General features: G+C 44.2%; 1 protein-coding gene across 3 annotated transcripts in view; it reads left to right on the forward strand.

The window, feature by feature from the left end:
• NID1 (nidogen 1) overlaps positions 1-25,396 on the forward strand; it is a 94,347-nt gene that overhangs the window by 37,891 nt on the left and 31,060 nt on the right. For 2 of the 3 annotated variants that reach the window (XM_068547566.1, XM_068547568.1), the window contains exons 7-12: positions 1,428-1,628; positions 3,636-3,881; positions 5,526-5,669; positions 11,832-11,957; positions 17,979-18,128; positions 19,512-19,634. In XM_068547566.1, the coding sequence (XP_068403667.1) occupies positions 1,428-1,628; positions 3,636-3,881; positions 5,526-5,669; positions 11,832-11,957; positions 17,979-18,128; positions 19,512-19,634 (990 nt within the window). The remainder of the gene's footprint in view (positions 1-1,427; positions 1,629-3,635; positions 3,882-5,525; positions 5,670-11,831; positions 11,958-17,978; positions 18,129-19,511; positions 19,635-25,396) is intronic. The other variant, XM_068547569.1, reaches the window with a different exon arrangement.

The raw sequence follows: 25,396 nt of genomic DNA on the forward strand, positions 1-25,396 counted from the left end.
GTTATCAGCTGGATATCTGCCTGGGACCTGGGGGTTATAAAGCAGGAGTTGTCCAACTTTTTCTGCAAAGGACCAGTTAGTAAATATTTTAAGCTTTGCCTAAATGTTTTAGGCTATTCGGGCTCTGTTGCAGCTACAGAAAGTCCCCTATATACGAACCTTCAAGTCGCGAACTTTCAAAGATGCGAACCTACGTTTGCATGTCCAATCACGTCAGTTAGTTCACATGTCTGGCGTACATTGTCACGTGAGTGCATCCTCTACAAGTGGTTGTGCTTTTATGTACTTCCCTGTACAGTACTGTATAGAGTACAGTAGTACAGTATCTTCAGTTCAAGCCCAGGATGTCTGGAAGCAAGTGTAAAAGCAGCGGTGATGTAGCTGGTACTACTGTACTTTTAAAGGTACTGTACTGTAATATTAAAAACGTTTTCTTTATTTTTGTGTTTGTTTTTTATGTATTATTTGTGTGAAAAGTATTGTAAACCTATTACAGTACAGTCCTAGATAGCCGACTGTGTTAGTTGGGTACCTAGGCTAACTTTGTTGGACTTATGAACAAATTGGACTTACGCATGCGCTCTTGGGACAGAACTCATCCGTATGTAGGGGACTAACTGTCTTCAACTTTGTCGTCATCGAGCAAAAGCACCAAAGATAATATGCAAATGAATGATCATGTCTGTGTTGGAATGAAATTATTCATGGGCACTGAAATGTAAATTTCATATACTTCTCACATATCATGAAATAGCTGCCAGCCGTGCTATCGGGAGTCTGCAAAGGTGGCAAAGGGAGGAAGCTGGAAGAAGGGGGGGTATTTTTTCCTGCTTGTCGGGGGCTGCTTCCCTGCCCAGACCAAGGGGAGGTCCTGAGCCAGCACCTTAGTATGTGCTCCTAGGATGGTTTCTGGGCCTGGTGATAGTTTGCCCTGAACAACTGGCCCATCCTGACCAGGGCTTAGCTGTTACAGTAGTCATTCCCACAGCCGACGTCCTGGAGCGCTTGATGTTTGGCAGAGGACGTTTTAACGTACTTGTCTAATTTCCACAAGACAGATTGTATCCCTTTTTCATCATCAGGAAATGGAGGCTCCGTGGGGTTAAGTAACTTGTTCAAGCTCACCCAACCAGTACCCAGCACAGCTGGGAGTCCAACTCCTATCCCCTGCTTTTTCCAGCCCAAGCCATGAGCCCACCCGTCTCAGATGCTGGTTTGCAGCTGGCAAGCGGCTTCTGTTTCTTGCGTGTGACTCAGTTGGGCCATATGGATGTCCCAGCTCCGTCCTTGGTGTCAACAGCCCCATTTCTACTAACCAAACTAAAGCATCTGCAGAGGAGGTGTGAGCCTGTCCCCACAGTGAGCCCAGGGTGGGCATGAGGGTGGCTTCCTTGACAGCAACGTGACAGACTGACCTTGCTTTGCAGGGGGTGAATTCACCCGCCAGGCTGAGGTGACCTTTGTGGGGCACCCGGGCAAGTTGTTCATTAAGCAGCAGTTCAGCGGTATCGATGAGCACGGACACCTGACCATCGACACGGAGCTGGAGGGCCGAGTGCCGCAGATTGCCTTCGGCTCCTCGGTGCACATCGAGCCCTACACGGAGCTCTACCACTACTCCCACCAGGGTGAGCCTCAGCGCCACGTCCCGGGGCAGCGCCGCGTCCCGGGGCAACGCCACCCACAGGCTCCAGCCCTGAGCCCATGCTATCTCCTGGCCTTCGGAGAGGGAAGTACAGGGGGTACCTTATACAAATCACCTTTTCTCTAATAGAGATCGTGCACACTCATTGGAGAGAATTTAGGGCAGAAAAGAAAATAAGCATAACTTACAGATGTAAAACCAGCACACAATTATTATTAGATTAAGTGTATTTCCTTTCAGCCTTTTCCTTCCATATAAAAAATATCCCAACATATGTATATATACCAACACAAATAATATCCCAACGTAAAATCTCATCATATTATATAATTTCAAAATAATATAATTTTATTATAATATACATCTGTATGTACTTTTTAAATTTCAAATTTACAGAAAAGTTGAAAATAGCAGTTTACACATATCCTTTACCCAGCCTCACCAGTTGTTAACATTTTGCTACATTTACTTTATCATTCTCTCTCACATACATACATATATATATGGGGTTTTTTGGAGAGTAAGCGGTAGGCACCATGATCCTTCATTCCCTAAATATTTCACGTGTTCTTCCTAAGGACAAGCACGTCCTCTCACACGGTCCCAGTACACTCATCAAAATCAGGAAATTTAACATTGATGCAATACTACTGTATACTCTCCAGTCAAGTATATAGTTTCTATCTACATAATTTCAGTCATACCACATTATTGTATCTTCACTTTTCCAGTTAGCGTCAAATTATGAATACTTGATAGTTTCATTAAACAGGCTTTGCAAACACTTTTTAATGAATCTGTACCATTCTATTGTATGGCTGTCAATGTAAACCATTCTCTTTTCTAAAGCTTAGGTTATTTCCACTTTTTCCTTCTCATAATGAGTTGAAATAATCATCTTCATCATAAATCTTGACCACATTCCTGATTCTTTTCTGACCGAATTCCTAGAAATAGAAGTGCCAAGTCAAACAGTGGAGACTCTTTAAAGGCTCTTATTAAATGGCCATCCAGAAAGGTTGTACCCATTACCATGGCTCTGTGGCTTGCTCCGGCTCTCCTGGGGAAAACGAGTGGGTGAATAGGAGGTGCAAGGAGCCGCGGCACCCCGGTCTGCAAGTCAGGCTACGACCAGATGGTGTTTCTGACAGCCCGGCACGTGGGAGCTGGACAGAAGGCAACTTACACTAATCTTTTATGTATCCTCTGGCTTTGATTATGAACTACAGCAGAGCACACAGATGTGAAGAGTCTTTTATACTTTTTTTAAAATAGGAAGTTGAGATTTTCATTGTATGGGTGAAAAGCGAGCTGTCTTCTAAGTGGGGAAGACTGTTTCCCTTCTCTATTGAGATTTGCTCACAGCTCTATAGAAATTGGCTACTGAAACCTATTACTGTCTCATTTTTATATATCAGAGAACCGTTTAATCTAGGGTTATTTATAGCAGCTTCTATTTATCACTGCTAGTCGCGTGATAAATGCTCCATAAATGGTAGTGTGTCTTAATAAGAGTCTTAGCCTGCTTGATTCCAGAAATTTTACATACATTATCTCATCCTCACCCCAACCCATGTCAGAAAGGAAACAGAGGATAAAGAAATTAGTAACTGGTCTATGAGCACACACCTTGTGAGCGAAGGGGCAAGGTGTGAATTCAGGTGTCTCTCCCTCCAAGCCCGTGCTCTTTCCATCAGACCTTAAACTCTGGGTTGGTTCTGGGTGACTTAGGAACTTATAGAGAAGCACCTGATGAGAAAAAGCAGTAACTATTCCTAATGCAAATAACATCAATAATAGTATGGGAAATCTAGGTGGCAGAATGAGTCCCAGTGCTGAAATAAATAGTTTTATTTATGCTGTTCCGTCCGATCTGTCATCTGGTAGCAGTGTGGGCAGAGAATACTGCTGATGGTTTTAGAGCCCTTGACTAAGCCTCTTGTACCCTCAAGATCTCGCCTTTGTGTCCCTGCTTCCCTCCTGCATCCAGTGATCACATCATCCTCCAGCCGGGAGTACACAGTGACGGAACCCGAGCGGGACGGCGCTGCCCCTTCTCACGTCCACACTTACCAGTGGCGCCAGACCATCACCTTCCAGGAGTGCGTCCACGACGACTCCCGGCCAGCCCTGCCCAGAACCCAGCAGCTCTCGGTGGACAGCGTGTTTGTCCTGTACAACCAGGAGGAGAGGATCTTGCGCTATGCTCTGAGCAACTCTATCGGTCCTGTGAGGGGTAAGAGGTGGCAGCTCAGGCTGGGCGTTGTGTGTGTCTGCCTGCACGGCTCTCTCGGTGCTTCTGACGTGTTGTTTTTCGTCTCTCACTCTCAGTAAGAAGAAGAAAGTTACGCTGAAATAGCTCCCAACAGAAATAAACGTCTTGTCATTTATGATTCTTAGAAAACCTACCTGTCTCTGTTCTGCTAACCTAAGGCCTCCTCATTATTCCATCTGTGGTAGAGAAGAATGATAATCCTTGAGTTACCTTAAAGAGTAGACCATCCAAGGGCTGCAGCTGCCTATGGCCGGGCATTTATTTTTATTTTATTTTTTAGTCTTTTCCATTATGATTTATTGCAGGATATTGACTATAGTTCCCTGTGCTATACAGCAGGACCTTGTTGCTTATCCATTCTATATATAACAGTTTGCATCTTCTAACCCCAAACTCCCAATCCATCCCTGTCCTTCCCCCACACCCTTGGCAACCACAGGTCTGTTCTCTATGTCTGTGAGTCCATTTCTGTTTCCTAGATAAGTTCATTTGTTGTTGTTTCCGTGTCATAGGTTGTTTCCATGTCTTGGCCATTGTGAATAGTGCTGCTAGGGGTGCATGTATCTTTTTGAATTGTCTGGATATATGCCCAGGAGTAGGATTGCTGGACCATATGGTAGTTCTACTTCTAGTTTTTTGAGGAACCTCCATGCTATTCTCCATAGTGGCTGTATCAATTTACATTCCCACCAACAGTGTAAGAGGGTTCCCTTTTCTCCACACCCTCTCCAGCTTTTGTTATTTGTAGACTTAATGATGGCCCTTCTGACCGGGGTGAGGTGGTACCTCATTGTAGTTTTGATTTGCATTTCTCTAATAATTAGCGATGTTGAGCATCTTTTCATGTGCCTATTGATGGCCAGGCATTTAAAACACTCTGATACTCACTGTGTGCTCAGGGCCTGGGGAAATCCAAATCAAATGTGCTAAAAGTCAGGCACGGAGCCTACAACGAGCTTTCTGCCCGGGGACGGCACATTGCGAGAGGTGGGATCTAGTCTGGGGGTGCTTCTGGCTGCGTGGAAGGAGCTGGAGCTAGTGGGACAGCCCAGTGTCAGGTCTCACGTCATCCAAATCTTTAAGCCCTAGGGGTTCTGTATATTTGGGGTGTAGGTGTGAAGGTCTTTCTCTTTTTCAGTTATTTTTGATTCTCCCTCTGTACCCAGGTCACTTCTCCAGCTAGTCGGGTTTGTCCTCAGCTCCATAAAGCAGAAGGAGGGCAGGTGTCTGTCTCCCTCCTTTGACAGTTGTAGCTCCAGGCATCAGGGGTTGGCGTATTTTTTCTTAAAAGGCCAGACAGTATCAATAAATATTTCAGGCTTTGCCAGCCGTGCAGTCTCTCTCAGTTCTGTGACTGTAGCACAAAAGCAGCCATAGACCGTATATGTAAGTGAATGGGTGTGGCTGGTTTCCAGTAAAACTTTATTTACAAAAACAGACAAAAGTCCAAAGGGATGTAGTTTGCTGATCCCGCCTCAGGTGACCCCCAGGTGACTCAGGAGTCGATGGGTTTCCTGGTCATCAGTCCTGCCTTACTTTCTGGAGTTTCTGGAGGAATAAGCGTTTCTGAATGCTCACTGGGTTTCAATGTCTCTGCCTTCACAGATGGCTCCCCTGATGCCCTTCAGAATCCTTGCTACATCGGCACTCATGGGTGTGACACCAATGCAGCCTGTCGCCCCGGCCCCGGGACCCAGTTCACCTGCGAGTGCTCCATCGGCTTCCGGGGAGACGGACAGACCTGCTACGGTACAGCCGTCCACTCTGACTTGGTGGTGGTGGGCAGCGGGGTGGGGGGCTGCGGAAACAGATCCTGTACAGCAGAGGGGCGAGGGAGAGGCAGCACCGGTGAGATAAACACTGATGGTCACGCTGAGTTGTTGAAGCCCGACGCTCAGTGTTCCCTCTGTGATGTTAGGGGTCCTGGCCCTTCCTTCACCTGGTCAGATGCCCTGACTCTAAGCAGCAGAGTAGAATTTATAAGGCCACACTCCACTTCACGTCGAGAATACATGGGCTTAAAGGAAGGGCAAGTCAGCGCTGTTTATAACACACATAATATGACTACACCTGTGACGTACCCAGGCATTGTTGTGTTAGGTGCTTCACAAACACTAACTGATTTAATTCAGCAACTCTAACGCGATAGATTCTTTCATTTCTGTCTTTTAAAAATTATTTTTAATTGTGGTAAAATGCACATAATATAAAATTGATCATTCTAACTGTTTTTAAGTGTACGGCTCAGCAGCATTAAGTACATTTACATTGTTGTGTGACCATCACCACCATCCATCTCCAGAACTCTTTTCATTTGCAAAACTGAAACTCTATTCCCATTAAATAACAACTTCCCGTCCCTCCCCTCCACCACCAGCCCCTGGCAACCACCATTCTATAATACTTCCTACAAATCTGATGATTCTAGGTAACTCATGTAAGTGGAATCATACAGTATTTGTCCTTTTGTGTATCTGGCTTATTTCACTTAACATAGTGGCCCCAAGGTTCATCCATGTTGTAGCCTGGGTCAGAATTTCCTTTCTTTTGAAGGCTGCGAAATGTTCCATTGTATACACATACTCCTTCTTCTTTTTAATCCATTCATTTGTCTATAGGCACTTGGGTTGCTTCAATTCTTTGGCTGTTGTGAATTATGCTGCTATGAACATGGGGTACAAATATCTGTCTGAGACCCTGCTTTCAGCTCTTTTGGGGATATACCCAGAAGTGGAGTTGCTGGGTCACATCAATTCTGTGTGTGATTTTTTTGAAGAACTGTCATATTGTCTTCCCCAGCAGCTGCACCATTTTATATCCCATCACCAGTGCACAAGGGCTGCAATTTCTCCGCATTCTTGCCAACACTTGTTTTGTTTTTTGGATAGCGGCCATCCTAATGGGTGGGAGGTCTATTCCTGTTTTTACAGATGAGCCGGGGACATTGGAACGCTGGACCTTGAGTCTCTGACTCAAGTGCATATATTATATTGTCTTCATTGTACTTATCTTATTACTTACAGTTTCACTTTAAATACTTTCACGTAGACAGCTTGATATTTATGTTTGTTACTAAATTTTAATCCACCACCAAAAGGCAGTTAGTTGACTTCTGACTCAGTGGAGAGTCCATACAGCAGAGGCAACTAGGGTAAGAATGTCAAAGCTTCCTAAACCCGCACAGGGGCTCACCAACAAATGTAAGGAGTGCTAGAAGTAAGCTTCCCTAGTGAAATGGGTGGTGTGCACATGTCTTTTTGGCCAAAATGATGAGCAGCCCCCTTGAATGACTGGGGCATAAGAATCTGGGGAGCCCAGCAGCCTTGGAATTTGGGAACAATGCCTTGGGTCCAGAATCCATTGAATGGAGTCCATTGGATGCCTCCAATGAATGGCAGCTTTAGTGTGCTGATTTCACGTGAAGCTTAGCAGATCCTGCTGCTGGGGTATTGCTGCGTTTACTTCAGAGTGAAATTTATGTGAGGTGCTCGTTGGAAAGGATGGAGAGCAGGAACTGGGCTTACAGGAACAGCTTGTACAACTGTTTAGCCAGCTCGCTGATGACTTTGTCCGTGTGGTAGAATTCAATCTGAGACTCGCTTCCCTTGTAACATACCACTGGGCAGGGGGACGTAGTTCCTACTCACCTCTGATCATCAGAGTTCCCCAGTGTTTCCCCAAAGAGCCCAACAGTCTTGAATGGCTAAATTGGCTCAGGCCACTTTGAAACTGTGATACTGTGATACTGTGTGTGTGTGAGCAGAGACCTCCCAGGCCATGGTGATGGTGATGGATACCACGAAGGGATGAGGTGCCCCCATTTCTCCAGCAGAAACCTATACCTCCTTAGTCTTTATGTAGCTCTGCTTCAGCTTCATAAGCCAACTGAATACAGTAAGTCCCCTACATACAAGCCTTCAAGTTGCAAACCTTCAAAGCTGCAAATGTGCATTCGCATGTCCAGTCACCTAAGTTAGTTCACGTGTCTGGTGTACATTGTCACGTGCGTGCATCCTCTATAAGTGGTTGTGCTTTTGTGTACTTTACTGTACAGTACTGTATAGAGTACAGTAGTACAGTATCTTTATTTCAAGCCCAGATGTCCGGAAGCATGTGTAAAATCAGCGGTATATAGATGATTGTGTTTATTTGGGTACCTAGGCTAAGTTTGTTGGACTTACGAACAAGTTGGACTTACAGACGCACTCTCGGAATGGAACTCATTCGTATGTAGGGGAATTACTGTATTAGTAAAACATGGAGCTACCCCCACCTGCTGACCCATAACCTCTGGCTAATTCTGCTTTTGGTGCCTGAGCTTGTGGTGGGACTGCTTGCTTCACTTTCCCAAGGCACAACCAGCCATGCTTTATGGATGGAATCCGTTGCTATCGTGGAAAACCCCCTGATGTGTTGGCCCAGGAAGACAGGTGTTTGTGCGCACTTGCTTTCGCCCTGTGATTAGTCCTCATCCTGGCAGATTTGCACCATGGAATGTGGGTATATTCCTAGTCAGGCTACTTTCTGTTCTGGGTCACGAGAATAAGCCTCGTAGTGTTAATGCATTGAGACACCGGGCTGTTGATAGGAAATTGCATTAAGCAGATCACTTCACATATTATTTTGACCTGGAAAGTGCCTCTGAAGAGAATGAGGGTGAGCCGTTGTCATTCAGTGTGTGTAGCATTGATATAATGATAGATGACATTCAAAATAAGGCTGGGCTTGATTAGACACTGCAGAGTTACCCTGCGAGCTAATTTGGAGATTTCCAGTTGAATCACAAGAGCTCTGGTGCCTGACAGAATGACTTCCCTATATTTCTCAGTTGGGAGGCTGTAAGAGAGGGTTTTGCACAATCTCTCATTGAGTAATCTTGAGTGCGCACAAGGCATTTAACAAATAAATCCTGAGACTCTTCTCCAATAAGAGCCTGGTGTTTATGAAAAGGACACATTTTAGAGAAACTTAGAGTTGTTGAAAAGTAGCCACTCTGAAAAAAAGTCAAAAAGGAAGCAGTGATTACAAGAATAATCCAGGATTTTCCTGTTGGGTTAGGGAATGATTTATGTGAAAGGAAACCTCTTCCTAGTGAAGACGTTGACCAGATCATGACTAATAAGAACAATAATCTTCAAGCAGATGTTGTGATCTTTTATAAGGAACCGTTATCACTACTAGTTCACTGTTTCTACTAAAGAATGGATTAGAGTCCTAGCCTCCAATTACAGAAGGGAGGGTTTAAATTAGGCATTAGGAAGAATTTCCAAACTGTAAGGACCGTGAAATAATAGCAGGGAAATAGCTAGGGTTTTGCTCTCAAAGAAAAGGAGTCGCCCAGCTTGGATTTTATGTGTAGACCTGCATGGAGGTGGGGTAGTGCTAGGGGACCATCCCCTCCCTCATCCCACGGGCCCCCAGATCCTATTTGCCGTGGTTCTCCAGGTAAGGTGTGCAGGATGAGTATCTTTCCAATCACCTAAGAAGCTTTCTTGAAACACGCGGTTTCCCTTTCCATAAACCTTCTAGGGGCGGAATGAAGCTTGGCAAATTTCCCCTGGTGATTGTGTTCTGTCCCTTTGATTGAAAACTGCTGCTCTGTGCTCTTGTGCTTTGGCAGTTGAGTCTCAGCCGTGGATCCCTTCAGTTTGCACAGTGTGTCCAGACATCTCGGCCTGGAGTGTCCTCTGAGAGCTGTAGTGCAGACACAGTGAAGCAGAATGATCTTTTTCTCCCATGTTGTTGAAGCAGCAGCTGGTGGATGGAGCTGGAAAGTCCACACTTGCTGAATATCCCTCCACCCCACATCCCAGCTCCAGCTCATTAAGAGGCTGCCTTGGGAGGGGCTTTGTTCTGTAACCTTCTAGCTGTGCCTGGAGCCATCCTCTGGTCTGAGATCTTGTAGCTTTTTTTTTTTTTAATTGCAGTATAGTTGATTTGCAGTGTTGTGTTAAGTTCTGCTGTACAGCAAAGTGACTCAGTTATACACATATATACGTTCTTTTTTTTATATTCTTTTTCATTATGGTTTATCACAGGATATTGAATATAGTTCCCTGTGCTATACAGTAGGACCTTGTCCATCCATTCTAAATGTAATAGTTTGCATCTACTAACTCCAAACTCCCAATCCATCCCTCCCCCTCCCCCCCTCCCCCTTGGCAACCACAAGTCTGTTCTCTATGTCTGTGAGTCTGTTTCTGTTTTGTAGATAGGTTCATCCGTGCCAAATTTTAGATTCCACGTATAAGTGATATGAGATCTTGTATCTTAAACACGTCACAGAAACTTACATTGCAGTGTAGTTTCAAAAGCTGAATGCCATTTGGTTTGGGTTTTTTTCTGAGTATAGGTCCAACTACAGGGCTGAAGTGGCAAAAATGCCTATCTTGTGCAATGTAGTCCAAAAAGCCAGCAGAGCTTTTGCCTCACCAGTGAAGAGACCGGCTGGACTGGCCATCGGAGGCAGAGCACGAGGAAGGTTCACATGATGGAATTGAGGAGGGGCAGCTGAGAGGGGGAGGGGAGTTGTGTGGTCTCAGCCACTATGAAATCTTCCTCACATGCGTCTCCAGGAGTTCTAAAAACGCCAGAAGTACCTGTGCACTCTGAGAGTGAGGTTGGCACAGAAGGATCTTGTGTGACTGTATTTATTTCAATCCATCAGCGGACAGGTAACCCAGGTGATGACAGAAGAGCTTGATTTCTTATCTGGGCCAACCAGCCTTCCTGTAGTGGTAACCACAGACTGGCCCCCAATGCCAGTGGCCATCTGACGGCTATGTTCCTAGAATCGGAACATCCCTGTGGCTGGTAGTGTAGGATAATAATAATCGGTACATTTCTTTTTTTTTTTTAAATTTATTTCTATTTTTTGTCCGCACCCCACGGCATGCAGGAGCTTAGTTCCCCAACCAGGGATCAAACCCGTGCCCCCTGAATTGGGAGCGCAGAGTCTTAACCACCGGACGGCCCGGGAGGTCCCAATAGGTACGTCTCTTGAGCAGGCTAGGCTTACATCCATTTTCTGTAATCTTCAGTAGAACCCCTCAAGATGAATAGTAGCATGAGTACTCACCAATGGGGAAACTGAGGCAGAGTAGTGAGGCAACTTGCCCAGGACCACACAAGCTGGTAAGGAAAGGAGGCAGGATTTGAACCTAGCTGTGTCCAGCTCCAGAGCATACGTTCCTTTGTTCCAGTCACCCCACGCGATGGCCATAGTATTGTCCTGTGGGAGAGCATCACTCACAATCTTATGAGTTAATGGTTTTCCTGTCAGTGCGTTAAGCTCAGGATAACATTCCAAGATTCACAATTAGGCTTAAACAGTCCAACTTTGCTTTGTCACTATCGTTGGAGAAAGGAAATATTTTTGAACAAGAGCATATTAATTACGTTTTGTAGTTTAGGAACCTTATTCAGAGTCTGGAGACTTGTCTGCACGTCTTTCTAACACGTATTTGCCCATCTGATGTTAGTGGGCGCCAGGCTCAGCAACTAACTTCAAAAGGCAGGGCAGGTTGGGCGGGGAGCGGGGAGTACACATTTATTTAGGAGGAGGGCCTTGGGATCACTCTCAAATTATGTACAGAAAAAAAGACTTCTTTAACATCATTTTTAGAATATAAAAATGTGTGTTTTAAAGTGGATCCATTTGCATGCCAAAATGCTTTCTATTTTGTTATGTTTAGTGGTGTTTGAAGAGGTTTTTTTTTTTTTTTAAGTCTGCATTCAAACAAAAATTTGGGAGGAATTCCCTGACAGTCCAGTGGGTAAGACTTGGCGCTTACACTGCAGGGGGCCTGGGTTCGATCCCTGGTCGGGGAACTAAGATCCCCCAAGCCGAGCGGCGAGGCCAAAAATCAATAAATCAATAAATAAATCTTAAAAACATTTTTTTTGCTGTAGATATCGACGAATGTTCAGAGCAGCCCTCGGTGTGTGGGAGCCATGCAATCTGCAATAACCACCCAGGAACCTTCCGATGCGAGTGTGTAGAGGGTTACCGGTTTTCAGAGGAGGGAACATGTGTGGGTAAGTTCTGTGGGTGACTTTTCAAAACGAGTAATTCACATGACGTATGTCAGCACCTGTGTGAATGGTATTGCCCCAGGTAGTTATCCTGGCTGAGATGGAAGGTTCCCTGTTCTGTTGGGGAGGACAGCTTACAAAGGTGAATCAGACTTCATTCCTTCCCTCCGACTGCCTGGAGAGTCACAGGTACAAGAAATAAGCAGTGTTGTCTGTCTACACTGGTAATATCCTTCCCTTCTTATAAAATTCCTTTTAACTCTTTTCATTATTCTTTTAATAGCTATTCAAACAATTAGACATGTTTCTCCTTATAATTAGTGGCCTTGGGATTCACTTGGAGGGAACACCTTATAGGCATTTGTGTCATTACCTGCCTTAGATTGAATTCTTCCTGATTTACATCTAAAACTCCATTCGGAGCCTTTCTATTTATGGATTTCCATTTTACAAGCCACAAGTACTAGTATAACTTCCTAGCCTATCCAAGTTAGAAGTTAAGGCTATTAATTAGGCTAATTATGCTTTAGGTTGCTGATGATTTTGGTGATGATGGTGACGGGCCAACTCCAAAGAGCCAGATTGTTTAAATTTCCCCACTTTTTCCGACCGCTGCACTTTGACCTGTTGTTTCCAAGAATTTCAAGTTCAAAGGTTCTTGGAGATTTCCAGGTCTGGAGGGCAGCATGCTAAAGGGGCCGTCTGAACTCAACATCTCTTCCCAATTTAAAACAGATTCCTTTTACTGCCTCAGTGAACCATCTCCTTGTGCTTTCCTTGCTGTTTACTAAACCCTAGCATGCTTTCTGTTTGCTCTGTCTTGAAACTCAGATGAGGCCGCCAAGGTCCCGGGGTGAGATGGTGTCTTGAGGGCGGAGGGAACAGGCCGTTCTCATATTTTGAGTGTGACCCAAACATCTGTGAACTGAGAAGCAGCCAGTCCCCTTTGCACAGAGCTGAGATTTCAGCTCTGCTAAAGTTACTTCCATCTTTTTTTTTTTTTTTTTCCATAGAGAACAACAACTTCTGTGAATTTGGCCTGACTTCCTTCTCTGCTTTTTAAGACGAAGGAGGTTCAAAGGTCTATTTTTTGTGGCAACACCATCTACATTACATTTCGGCTCAAGCTTTGGTGGTGGATCCTTTACCCCTTGGGTGGTGACGTGGACAGTCCTGGGGCAGACGTGTGTGAGGCACGTTGTGTCCTCAGTTTCTGTCTCCAGCCATTCCTGGGATCCACCCTCACGGAAGGGCTAGGGTGGGGTGCAAGACAGGTGGTGGGCAAACGTCTACTCCTAGGCATTTGATTTTGAGGAAGACAACCTCTCTGGGCCTCAGTTCCTCACCTGTAAAATGAGGTGATTAGACTGCATCATGGGCTTCCTGTGTCCCGTGGAGCCCTTGGAGATGCCCCAGGATCTGCCAGTGGGGATACAAGGACTATTTCATTTTTCTGTATATCAATTTCTGAGTAAGATTTTGTTTGAATAATGGATTCCCCCCTCTCAGAAGCAAGTGTGAAAACCACCTGAAGATCATTGAGTTCCACCAAGACCTGGCATCGAGGTTTCCTGATTCTCCCCCTGCCTGTGGCCCCCTGTGCAATTCCATCCCACTTGGCCTTTTGCCTCTTTTAATTGGCTCCTTTGAGGCTCACCTCATAGAGAGATGGCTCACTGGGTGAAACCAAGTCTGCCTGAATGCATTCACACAAAGACTCTGGCTCGTCACTGGATAATTTAGTGGTCAGTTTCACTGTCCCGGAATTCCTTGTTAAAACTACGTCCTGGGTTGAAGCCCAGGCTGGGATGATGACGTCTGTCAGGTCAGAGCAGGGAAGGGTGAGGAAAGAATCTGGATGGTTTAGGAGGCCGGCTCTGTGTCCTGACAACTGTGAGGGGCTGTGCGCTCATGCAGGGTGTGTGGATGGCCAGAGGTGACTGTCTTTCCATGAGGATGGGTATCCATTAGGGGAGGGGCTGCTTTGTGGATTTCCATCTTTGTCATTTTCTGCAAGCCTGTGACTTTCTCTTTTCCACTAGGTGCAAACTTTTAGTTAATTGGAATGTGCAAAGTATGCTGACACAAAGGGAAAGAGCCTCAGCTGGCCTGCAAATCACCTTTATGTGTAGATACAGTTGCCCCCTGTGATACGCGGCCTGGACGGAGCATGGGCAGGTTGGGACCCCGAGTTGTACAGTGCACGGCACCATGCACCTGCCCATCGGTCAGGGCAGGTGGGCTTAGGCTAAAGGCTCAGCCTCGCTCACCCAGCGTTCCTGTTCTCCCTCCCTCTCCTGTCATGTTGTTAGGAAAAATTATTGTGAATCATTCATCTTTGTGATCTTATTCTTAGAACTTAAAGTAACTAGAGGCTGTGAAACCACTCCCCTAAAGGCTCTTTATTCCCCGCCCTTTTCTCTCCTTGTAACACGTGGCTTCTGTCCCTCGTTTTGTCCTTCCTTCTTGGCATCACCTCCCTTCTCCGCGTTGTCTCATTTCCTGGCCCCAGCCAGCCTTGCAGGTGTCTCTCGGGGACCAATGTCACATTGGGTGGCAGCATCTCAGGGCAGTTCCTTGGCTCTGCCCATGCCAGGTCACAGTTCAGCGTTCTCTTCAGAAATGCAGGAGCTAGAAAAGTAAAACCACAACTGACCATGTAATTGTAATTAATTTTTTAAAATTAATTTTTATTGGAGTATAGCTGCTTTACAATGTGTTAGTTTTTGCTGTACAGCAAAGTGAATCAGCTATATGTATACATATATCCCCTCTTTTTTGGATTTCCTTCCCATTTAGGTCACTGCAGAGCACTGAGTAGAATTCCCTGTGCTATACAGTAGGTTTTCACTAGTTCTCTATTTTATACATAGTAGTGTATATATGTCAATCTCAATCTCCCAATTCATCCCACCACCTCACCTTGTAATTTTTTTAAAAATTCTTATTAGTCATTCATTTTATACACATCAGTGTATACATGTCAATCCCAATCTCCCAATTCATCATACCACCACCCACACCCCCACACCACTTCCCCCCTTGGTGTCCATATGTTTGTTTTCTACACCTATGTCTCAATTTCTGCCCTGCATACCAGTTCATCTGTACCATTTTTCTAGGTTCCACATATATGCGTTAATATACGATATTTGTTTTTCTCTTTCTGACTTACTTCACTCTGTATGACAGTCTCTAGATCCATCCACGTCTCCACAAATGACCCAATTTCGTTCCTTTTTATGGCTGGGTAATATTCCATTGTATATATGTGCCACATCTTCTTTATCCATTCGTCTGTCGATGGGCATTTAGGTTGCTTCCATGACCTGGCTATTGTAAATAGTGTTGCAATGAACATTGGGGTGCATGTGTCTTTTTGAATTATGGTTTTCTCTGGGTATATGCCCAGTAGTGGGATTGCTGGGTCATGTGGGAATTCTATTTTTAGTTTTTTAAGGAACCTCCATACTGTTTTTAAATCCCATTTTGAGCCTGATTTTCTGTCCTTTCCAAAACTTTCCCCTCCCTCCCACCCTGCACCCCCTGCTAGTTGACAGGCAGGGTGAGAATTGTAGGAAATTGCCAGCCGGCGGGGTTAGGAGCCTTTGAGGGAAGCACAGCTGGATGTGCTGGTGGCCCCTCTTGTGTAAATTAGTGAAAAGGTCTTCTTTGGGTTGTTGTATATTTTGCTTAAAAATATACACTGCCAAATGTAAAATAGATAGCTAGTGGGAAGCAGCTGCATAGCACAGGGAGATCAGCTCGGTGCTTTGTGTCCACCTAGAGGGGTGGGATAGGGAGGGTGGGAGGGAGACGCAAGAGGGAGGGGATATGGAGATATTTGTATACGTATAGCTGATTCACTTTGTTATACAGCAGAAACTAACACACCTTTGTAAAGCAATTATACTCCAGTAAAGATGTTAAAAAAAAATAAAGAAAAAAGAAAAAGAAAAAAGGAAAAAAAATGCTTTGTATACTTTGAAAATGAAAAAGGTAGAACTAAATTATTTGGAGTTGTAAAGTTCTAAAGCTTCCTTCAGAAGAAAATTGCTCTGGTGTGAAAAATGGTCTTACATGAAGGAAAACATGATTTAAAAAATTAAATTATAAACTGCCTTTTTCTAGAAAGGATTTGAGAATTATAGAAGCATAGGTGTGGGAATTCCCTGGCAGTCCAGTGGTTAGAACTCTGCACTTTCACTGCCGTGGGCCCAGGGTTCAATTCCTGGTCGGGGAACTGAGATCCTGTAAGTCAAGCAGCTTGGCCAAAAAAATAAAATAAAAATGGAAGCAAAGGTGAAGGTGATGACAGGGCAGGGGACATTAGGACCTACCCATGTTGCAGCAAGGTCCTCGCCTGTTACCAAGGGTGGGGCACAATGAGGCTGGAGCAAACACAATGTGTAAAATGATCACTTACGCACTCTAATGACATGAATATTTGATGGAAGAGAAGTGAGACTCCTTTCCTGGTTGTTCTGTCTGGGTATATTTCCCCTACCTTTTTTCGGTCCCAATTCTCCGAGAGTGTCCCTTTCACACTTTGCGAGCTGAAGGAGTTGGGGGAAAGAGGACCCTGGAGAGAAGAAGAGTGTTAGAAACGATGAAAAGTGAGAGAAAACAGGAGTGGTCCAAGGAAACAGAGTGTGTCCTTGGGCTGGTTCAGTGTAATCTGGGCTACTGTTTTCTAGAAAGAAATTTGGACCACTTGTAGCAATTTAAAATCCAGTAACCCTTTGTCCCACAGACTTGGTTCCATGGTCCCTGTCCCATGGGAGTTAGTTAACAGTCCAACTTCAGGAGTCTGAAGTGCTGAGTCCACAGGCTGGGCCTCCATCCACCAATACGGTACTTTGCTAACCTCTCATGGGCGCAGACCTTTGAAGAGGAGCCTCTTCTTTACCTGTCCCCTGACGGTGCTTGGAACTCTCTCTGCTGAGGCACTTGAGGCAGGATGAACTGGAATTAATCTTGGGAAGATTCATTGAGGATAAAGATAAGGAGTCCTCCTGTATCCAGGATAATCGAAACCCTGAGGGCCTCCTTGCAGGAAGAAAGTGTTCTGTTCTGACATTGCGAGGGCCAGGACTCTGACCTGGGCCTTAGAGCTTTAAGACCAGAAGTTAAAGTGCCTTACAAACCCCAGAGTATCTGAACCAGCTGTTGGAAATCACCCTCTAGACCTTAGTCCTTGACTTTCATCTTGAGGCAACAGCACAAGATGGGGTATGATATTCTAGTCTCTATGTCACATGCCTACTTCCTACGACCTCATTCTCTGAGTCTTGTCATCAGGACCCTTTAGAAAATAATAGTCCCATCTACTGGGCCTCCCCATGCTTGGCAAGCTGGAAGTCATTCCTATTCTACAGAGGAAGAAATTGTGGCTCCAAGAAGTTATATGATTTACCCAAAGCCATATGGTGAACTCATATGCACCTAGTAGAAACCCAGGGCTGCCCACCCCAGAGGCCCACAGTCATTCTACCATCCCCGTCTCACTTCCCTGGGAAAATTTATTTCACCTTCCTTGGTGGGAAGTGGGTGACTTTGGCATTCATAGTGAATATTCCACCCGCCCAGTGAGCCGAGGCCAAAGATACCGTGGAAGTCTCAGATCCTCAGCTCCAAACGCTCCACCAACAGAGGTGCCACAGGAAGCGTGTCTACCTGCAGATTCCACCTCCACAACCAGATGAAGGGAAAGTTGGGTTTCGGGGACCAGGTGTGGAGAGTGGCCTGAGACAGAGCCCTGGGGCGAAGCTGAGGTCGAGAGTCAGGCCGATGGACCCCCTGCAGTGGCAGGCTGCGAAGACTTATCAGAGGTGGGATCCAGGTGGGAGGAAACAGGAGGAGAGCCGGGGTACCACCCAGCGGGGAGCAGGGATGCACCTGAAGAGATGTCTGGAGGTCTGGGGTCCAGACATAGTCCACCTCAGTGGACTGCACTGCTTGGAAGGGCCCTGGGACTGCTCAGGGGACTCTTCCAAACATTGCGTGTCAACCTTTTGCCTGAAGCTGTCGTGGACCAGCGCCCCATCAACTACTGTGAGACTGGCCTTCATGACTGTGACATCTCTCAGCGGGCCCAGTGCATCTACTTGGGAGGCTCGTCCTACACCTGCTCCTGTCTGCCAGGCTTCTCTGGGGATGGCAGAGCCTGCCAAGGTACGTGGTCACTCTGACTTTCCTCCCTGTGTAACCTGAAAAAATCCCCTGGGTGATACTTTTCATATGCTAATTACTGACTCAACTCCGAATTCAAGAGCATTCTTCTCTGGCTTCCCTGGTGGCACAGTGGTTAAGAATCCGCCTGCCAATGCAGGGGACACGGGTTCAAACCCTGGTCCAGGAAGATCCCACATGCCACAGAGCAACTAAGCCCATTCGCCACAACTACTGAGCCTGCGCTCTAGAGCCCGTGAGCCACAACTACTGAGCCCGTGCGCCTAGAGCCCGTACTCCGCAACAAAAGAAGCCACTGCAACGAGAAGCCCGCGCACCGCAACGAAGAGTAGCCCCCGCTCGCCCCAACTAGAGAAAGCCCGCGCGCAGCAATGAAGACCCAACGCAGCCAGAAATAAATAATAAAATAAAATAAGAAAAAAAAAAAGAGAATTCTTCTCTCAACTCTATTGAGTAGATGGGTTGGATTTTGTATCTCTAGTAATTTGAATTATGTGCTTTCTTTGGGGGGCTGTTCTCATTGGGGAAGACACTTGTCCTCCCCGTACCATTTTGTTCCATGTCACTTGCTCATTCAGGCAATAATTAAACACCTGCTGTCTGCTAGGGACTGAGGAGATTGTTTGTCTTTCATGAAAAGACAAACAATCCTTACACACATGGAGCTTAAAGTCCAGCCTTTTATTTAATAAGATACATACAGTCATTCACCTGGCCTGCTCTAATCTTGTGTTCCAAAAAAAGTGAAGTCCCCTTTTTGAATAAATGACTTCAGATGCAGAGAATAAATGGTTCCACAAAATTCTCTCAGACCTCAGATCAGTCCATTGTTGGCAGCCAGGGTGCTCTTAAAGATAATTTCAAGTGAAATAACTCTGAACACCGTTCCCCGGTCCCCTGGTTTGCAAAATTACTTAACGTTATACCATGGAGTATTTCTGGAAAGTCCAAGCTTCTCTAAGAGATTATAATTTCTGAAATACTTTCTCTTTGTTACTGAACATGTGAATTTTCTCTGGTCTTTGAGATTTTTCTGTCAAGCAGTTAATCATCTGTCTCCAAACTCAGACATTTTTGAAGCTCTCGTTTATGATGAGAAGGAAATAATGAAAAAAAATCCTCTCGTTTTTCCTTTTGCATGCTTGATTTTTCATAAAAACATCAAAGTGAAACACATTTGTAAATACACTAGATAGAAATTGAGGAGTCAGTGTTTTGATAATTAATGTTTGGTGAGTTCTTAAATCACTGTTCCCAGATCAGAAACCGAGTCCCCAGAAGTTGAGCAAGTGGCTTATATTATTGTGTAAACTAGGAATTCTAGAAGCAATCTCACTATCCCCGGGCTTGGTGGCTGTCTTGCAGATGTGGATGAATGCCAGCTAAGCCGATGTCACCCTGATGCCGTCTGCTACAACACCCCCGGGTCCTTCACGTGCCAGTGCAAACCCGGTTATCAGGGAGACGGCTTCCGTTGCATGCCTGGAGGTAAGGTGTCGGGGACGTTTGGAGTTGGTGGGTCATTGCCCTGTCCATGAGTACTGAGTACATGGCCCTGGGAGAGGAGGCGAGGCGGGGACGTGGGAGGCTCCGTGGAGAGTCGAGGTGGGCGATCAGAGCACAGCTGCGGTGGTGAGCATGTGGGTTGCACACTGCACAACTCCGGGGGTCCCACACCTGGACTGGAACTGTGCTGGCAGCCTGGAGGCTGGTCATCCCTGTGCCTTGAGCGATACAGGGTAAGAACTGATCTGTATGAGGGTTCTGCAGAGAAACAGAACTCATGGATGTGTGTATGTGTGTGTGTATGTGTGTGTGTGTGTGTGTGTGTGTGTGTGTGTATGTGTATATATATATATAGAGAGAGAGAGAGAAATCTATTTATTTATATATAAAGAGATTTATCAGAAGGAACTGACCCACACAATTATAGACGTTGGCAAGTCCCAAGGGTTGTAGTCGGCAAGCTGGAGACCCAGGAATAGCCAGTGTCTGAATCCAAAGGCAGGAAAAAGCTCATGTTCCATTCATAGGTCATCAGGAAGGGAGAATTCCTTCTGACTCGGGGAAGGGTCCACCTTTGTGTTCAATTCTGGCCCTCCACTGATTGGATGAGGCCCACCCACCTAAGGGAAGGCCATCTGCTTTACTCAGTCTGCAGAGTGAAAGGTTAATCTCAGCCAGAAACACCCTCAGAGAAACACCCAGAATAATGTTTGACCAAGTATCTGGGCACCCTGTGGCCCAGTCAAGTTGACACCTAAAATTAACCATCACAGATTCCTAAGAGTCACAGGGAATAGCGCTGGGGTGAGGGTGGGGAAGGTGAAGGGCCACCAGTTGTGGGAAGAGTCAGGCTGAGGACTCCGCAGAATTGCGCATACCACCTATTACACCTGGACCGTGCAGCTTCTCATTTGTGGTATCTCATTAGATCATGAGGATAATGATAGCCCTAGTTCAGTACCTGGAATGATCCTGAAACTTAGGAGGCACTCAACAAATGCTGTTGAATGAATACATATAATTAGCTGCCATTTGCATGAAGCCTACTGTGTGCTGGGTGCTTTACCTACACTATTTCATGTAATGTTCATAATCATCTCTTTAAAGTAAGTACTATTAGTATTGCCATTTACGTAGAGGATGCTAAAACGCAGAGATAAAAGCACAATCAAGGTCCCGGGGGTAGTAAGTACTAGAACTAAGACTCAAACCCAGGTCTGCCCGATGGACTCCCAACCTGGATTCAGTTCCCGAAACCACATGGTATCCTGTCATGAGATTAAGGATGTATCTGATGCCTCCGACTGCAGTTAGCCAGTTGAGTTGTTACTTATTTTAATTCCTGCTGCTGTTGTTGGCCAAACATATTTATGCCACTGTCAATGATTCAATAAGAGATACATGGAAATTTCCATTTCATCACTTTTTTGAGCAATTACAAGCTATTTCAATGTCTGCCTCCCTTCACTAGCCTTGGGTGCCTTGAGCATAGGGTGCCTGTGCACTTTATTTTCATGTCCCCAGTATCCTGTGGAGTACGTGGCCTATGTTGGGGCTCATAGCTCTTTATGGTTGTTGAGGAAATAAATGAATGCACCTCTCCTACCGGCAGTGTATAATAGTATTGGTAATTATTTATTCGCACTCTCAACAGGACTGGGTGTGACCAGTTTTTAGGATAATTGACCATCTAAAAGGAGAAAAATATCAGATTAAAGTTTAAATTTCGATATACAATACTACATATTGCTAGTCTAAATGGTTTTCTTCTGCTTAGGACAGGACTCAACAAACTATGACTTGCAGGTCAAATCTGGTCCACTGCCTGTTTTAAAGTTTTATTGGAACACTCATACTCTTTAGTTTATGAATAGCCTGTGGCTGCTTTCATTCTGCAAAAACAGAGGTCAGTAGTTGTGGTAGAGACTGTAAAGCCTGAAATATTTACTACCTGGCCCTTGACAGAAAAAGTTTGCTGATCCCCAGCCTAGATGAACCCAGGCAGGATCAACCTTTTGTTCCTGAAATTATGGGTAAAAGACACGGCTCTCCCCACAGATTCTGATAGGCAGGTTACATAGAGAAAAGTTCATGATCATTTGAGTTAAGACATTCCAGCATCTATTAAAAATGACTAAGGCATTATCTCCTTAGGCTTCCTTCACATCTCCAGTTCAAAAGGAAGCAGATGTTTCATTTTTTATTTTTGTTCTTTTAACCTGACTGCTTGCCCCGTTTTCGAGGCTCTATTGACTAAACAGAAACAAATCCAGACATATAGTCTGGGATACAAAACTGGGACAAGGATAAAACCAATCAGAGTTCTTTGCTAGGATTATTTAGGTATTTAATCCTGTTTTCTTAAGAAATTCAACATCTATTTATATGCTCGAGAGAGAATATACACTAGAAATATATGTGTCCATCGAGTATTGTTCATAACAGAAAAAAAAATCTAAGTGACTACCAACAGGAGGAATGGACAAATGAGTTTGGGTACAATTCATACCATGAAATAATATACAGGAGTTAAAATGAGTGAACTAGAGGGAATCGCCTAGCAGTCCATGGTTAGGACTCCGCGCTTTCACTGCCAAGGGCCCTGGTTGAATCCCTGGTCGGGGAGCTAACATTCCGCGAGCCGCGAGGTGCAGCAAATAAATAAATGAATGAATGGACACATTAAATAATAAATAAGTAAATAAGTAAATAAATCTGAGTGAACTAGAGTTAATGGATAAATCTCCACAGCATGTTGGGCAAAAAAAAGTCATAAAAGACTCTCACTTTCTGAGATGGCTCACACTCTGTCTATGGAGTGTGTCTCTCTCTCAATAAATTTACTTCTTACATATTAAAAAAAATAGTCATAAAAGGATATATGCAGTGTGATTCCATTTATATGAAATATAAGCCTGTATGAAAAGAAACCTGCATATGTATAAACATATACAATAAAACTATAAAATGCATGCATGGGAATGAGAAACAAAAACTTCAGGATGAAGGTTACTTCTATGGTAGGAGAGGGAATTGGGGTTGGGAAGGGCTGCACAAGGGCTGCATTTGTATTTCTAATATTTTTTTTTTCCCAGCTGGAATATGAACACTGAGGTTTTCATCATATTTTTCTAAATTTTGTGTGACTAAATAGTTAATGAAATATTAATGAAAAATTAAGTATAGTGTCATCTGGACTCCTATTACCAAACATAATAAAGTGTAGGGATTAGACATTGAGCATTTTTTGGTACCTACTCTATACACAGGGGCTAGTTTAAAAAAATAAAAAACTAAACTAGCTTTAGGGGTGAGTCAGTTAAGGTCATGGCTACTGCAGTATCAGCCAATGATAAGCAAAACAAAAAAAATGATGATTTGTTCCCCACTGTCCTTCTGCACTCTTTGCCCAAAATGCATGTGTGGATTGTGAAATCAGCTCAGTGGGGCACTATTACCATTTTCTTTTAAATGGAATGGAACGAAAAAGAAAACAATAATCAAGAAAATAGAGTATGCCGAGTACATGCAGTAGGAATAAGTATTGTTTCATGAAATAATAGTTGTGGATGCTTGTCCAGTGCATGGCTGAGCATGTGTATGTGTAAGCATGCGTGTGTGTCCTGAATTGCAGAGTGGGAAGCATTTCTATGGGTTGTGGTCAGGAAGTTTGAAAGCTGCCATGTTAGTCATCTATTTCTGTGTAACAAATTATCCCCCAATTTAGCAGCTTAAAGCAGTAAATGTATATTATCTCGCAGTTTCTGTGGGGCAGGGATTCAGGAGCTTAGCTGGGTGGTCTGGGTTCAAGGTCTCTCAAGAGTTTGTTGTCAAGACCTTAGCCGGGCTACCATCTTTTCTGAGATTCATCTGGAGCTGAAGGATCCCTATGGTGGTTGGCAGGTGTTATGGGCTGTTGGACGGAGGACCTCAGTTCCTCATAGCACGGGTCTCCCCACGGGGCTGCCTAAGTGTCTTCAAGACCTGGCAGCTGGCTCCCTCCAGAGCAAGCAAGGAAGGGGAGCGTGCCCAAGATAGAAGCCACAGTCTTTTTCAAAAAAATTTTTCTTAAGATTTTTTTTTTTTTTTTGCATTTTTAAATTGAAGTATAGTTAATTTACAATGTTGTGTTAGTTTCAAGTGTAGAGCAAAGTGATTCAGTTACATATTATGTATATGTATATATACATTCTTTTTCAGATTCTTTCCTATTATAGGTTATTACAAGATACTGAACATAGTTCCCTGTGCTATACAGTAGGTCCTTATTGTTTCCCTATTTTATATGTAGTGGTGTGTATCTGTTAATACCAAACTCCTAATTTATCCCTCTCCCACCCCCTTCCCCTTTGGTAACCATAAATTTGTTTTCTATGTCTGTGAGTCTATTTTGTAAATAAGTTCATTTGTATCATTTTTTTTTAGATTCCACATATAAGTGATAGCATATGTTTGTCTTTCTCTGACTTATTTCACTTAGTATGATAATCTCTAGGTCCATCCATGTTGCCGCAAATGGCATGATTTCATTCTTTTTTTATGGAAGCCACAGTCTTTTGTAACCTAAGCTTGGAAATTACAATGCTGTCACTTCTGCTGATACTATCAGTCACAGGCCAACCCTCCTACAGTGTGAAAAGGAACTACCTAAGTGTGGGAATATGAGGAGGTGACAGGTCTGGGAGAATGGAAATGGGTAGAGGTTTGGAATATAGGAGAGCTTATTAGAGGATGAGAGGAGTATGAAGAATCCTGGGCTAGAGATGTAAAGCCCGAATTTTTAAGGACAAGTACCAAACCTGGGGATGCTTGATCACTTTTCTTTACGCTTGGCACCAGGCACGCTTACCAGCTTACTGTTTCCAGATCCACAGATCCACAAGGCAGATAATTAAAGAGTTCAGAAAGTAGGGCTGCCTGGAAAGAGGAAAACAAAACATTTAGGATAATACAATGTAAAGGGAGGAAAACTGAGGAACAATTTAACATGTACTTTTTGTTTGCTGTGTGTCTGTTGTTTGTGTTACAGTTTGCACTTTGTTTCAAACAAACCCGCTGTTAGAAAACTTGAATTTCCCACTGAGAGCTGGAAAGGGCTCCAGAAATTCTGTAATTCATCTCCTTTATTTTGTAAATAAGGAACATGAGGCCCGAATAATTTCTTACTTTACAAAAAGGTTTCTTGAACTCATTATAGAAAAGAATTTTCTAAAGCAACTTTTCTCAAAATTGAGTAAGACCCTTTTTGAAAGAAAAACATTTTTAAGATCTCCAGGGTTGGCTTAGATTATTATGGAGAAATCTAGGTATCAACTTCTTTTATAACTATAAAAGCAAAGCACATTTACAAATTAAATACCAACCAAATGTCAAATCATAAATTTCAACATTCATTTAATGTGCCAGATTATTGTTTGTCTGAGATGAAATTGTCTTTCCTGTGGTAGCCTCTCCCATCCTGGATGGTTATTCTTTCCATCTCTACTGGATAATTCCAATCAGCCTGCAGAGAAGCCATTTCTCATCTAAAAGACACAAATGAGGACTTCCCTTGAGCCTCCACCCCTCCCCAACTGCCGTCCCGTTCCTCCTCCCTTTCATAGTGTTTAATTCCTCATGAGGGTCGTCTGGAGTTCTACTTCCGCTTCCTCTTCTCCCATTTTCTCTCCTTTTTTCTATCGTTTTATTGTAAGATAAAACATAGATACAGAAAGTCGTATAGAACAGATGGATAGCTCAAGGAT

The sequence above is a fragment of the Eschrichtius robustus genome, chromosome 7 (assembly GCF_028021215.1).
Source record: "Eschrichtius robustus isolate mEscRob2 chromosome 7, mEscRob2.pri, whole genome shotgun sequence".
In the NCBI taxonomy this organism is placed as follows: Eukaryota; Metazoa; Chordata; class Mammalia; order Artiodactyla; family Eschrichtiidae; genus Eschrichtius; species Eschrichtius robustus.